Source organism: Sorex araneus, chromosome 6, assembly GCF_027595985.1.
Source record: "Sorex araneus isolate mSorAra2 chromosome 6, mSorAra2.pri, whole genome shotgun sequence".
NCBI lineage: Eukaryota > Metazoa > Chordata > Mammalia > Eulipotyphla > Soricidae > Sorex > Sorex araneus.
In genome coordinates this window covers 104,763,132-104,764,859 of record NC_073307.1, presented here as the reverse complement: position 1 = coordinate 104,764,859, position 1,728 = coordinate 104,763,132, and the positions used below count along the sequence as shown (strand labels likewise).

At 38.0% G+C, this 1,728-nt stretch overlaps 1 protein-coding gene across 1 annotated transcript; it reads left to right on the top strand.

The window, feature by feature from the left end:
• The first annotated feature begins 297 nt into the window (after positions 1 to 297).
• Positions 298 to 1,251, top strand: LOC101541552 (olfactory receptor 52P1-like). Its single transcript, XM_004618345.2, has one exon. It carries the CDS (start codon positions 298 to 300, stop codon positions 1,249 to 1,251), a length of 954 nt encoding a protein of 317 aa, XP_004618402.2.
• Positions 1,252 to 1,728: the final 477 nt, after the last annotated feature.

The window sequence follows — 1,728 nt, the reverse complement described above, 5'->3', positions numbered from 1 at the left end:
ATCCTAAAGAAAGAAATATCTAAAATTAATTTGATCTTCCTATTTGCAGGAAAAAATGTTGAACTATTAATGATGAACTGGCTTACTGGTGATTTATAAATATTTAACCCTCAGGTAAGCTATCAAATGGTGTATCTTAATTCTCTCCCCCCCCCGCCCCCGCCACACACACACACCTCCTTCCCCCCCACTCCATGAATAGGGCCATAAACAAATAATTTTGTTATTCTGATTTCCTTCCACAGAGCATTTGAGCAGATACTTTGCATCTGAATATGGGTTCTTTGCAATTTTAACATGGCAGACAATATCACACATCACTACATCTCATCTTTCTTCCTAGTTGGTATTCCAGGTTTACAAGATTTTCACTGCTGGATTGGCATCCCTGTCTGCCTCCTGTTTGTCCTAGCCCTGTTGGGAAACAGTGTAATCATCATAACTATCAAACTAGAGCCAAGCCTCCACCAGCCAATGTATTTCTTCCTTTGCATGCTAGCAATGAATGACATGGCTCTGGTCTCTTCCACAGCTCCCAAGATGCTTGGCATCTTCTGGTTTGATGCTCATAGGTTTGACTTTGATATCTGCTTAGCACAGATGTATTTCATCCACACATTTTGCATAATCGAATCAGCTCTCTTGGTAGCTATGGCCTTTGACCGTTATGTGGCTATTTGTATTCCACTACGATATGCGACCATCTTGACCACGCCAGTAGTTATTAAGATGGGTCTGGTTGGTGCAATCAGAGCTGTACTTATGGTTTTGCCTTGTCCTATTCTAATTAAAAGGTTACCATATTATTCTAAAGATATCATCAATCATGCCTATTGTGAGCACATGGCTGTGGTGAAGTTGGCCAGTGCCAACACACTCATAAATAGAGCATACGGAATTGCTGTGGCTCTTTCAGTGATGATCTTGGATCTAGCTCTCATAGCCATGTCGTATATCAAAATCCTCCAGGCTGTCTTTCGACTGTCTTCTCAGAATGCTCGCTCTAAGGCCCTGGGCACCTGTGCTGCTCATGTCTGCACTATTCTTGTCTCTTATACACCTGCGCTATTTAGTTTTCTAACCCATCGCTTTGGTAAGAAGGTGCCGGCAAGTGTCCATATACTTTTTGCTAGTTCGTATCTTCTAGTGCCTCCTACAGTGAACCCCTTGGTGTATGGTGTGAAGACTAAGCAGATTCGTGACCGAGTGATTGGTCTCATTTTCCCAAACAAGAAACAGTCTAAAAACTAAATCACATAAATCCAAACCTATGCTATTTCCAGAAGTCATGGTGCGTTAACAGTAGTTGTGACTTTATTTCGAGCAGGCTATTTCTCGACTCAGTTGTGATCTCAATGCCTTTAGTCGGGATATTTCATATTTGGATTCCTCCCCCTCTATTTTCATTTTTAAATATTTCCCCTTTTTTCATGTCAGGCTTTCAGTAAATATTAGCTACAGATTTTACATACTTTTAAAATGATTTAGACATATAAAATATGTTTATAATATTTTGCAGCATTCACAAATCAAAGCATCATTGGTGTAGCAATTTTAAATTTATTAATACATAGGACCATACAATTTGTGATTTTAATTTTGCAATTTGAGCTGTTAGCCTGATTAAAAACTCTTGAATAAAAACTGCACTTTCAAGTTATTCATTGCTTATTAATTATAAACATTTTTTAATATACTTATTTGTTTAAAATATTTATTTATTTAAAA

Bases quoted from the DNA above. Each gene is read 5' to 3' on its own strand.
- LOC101541552 (XM_004618345.2), top strand. From the start codon at position 298: ATGGCAGACAATATCACACATCACTACATCTCATCTTTCTTCCTAGTT.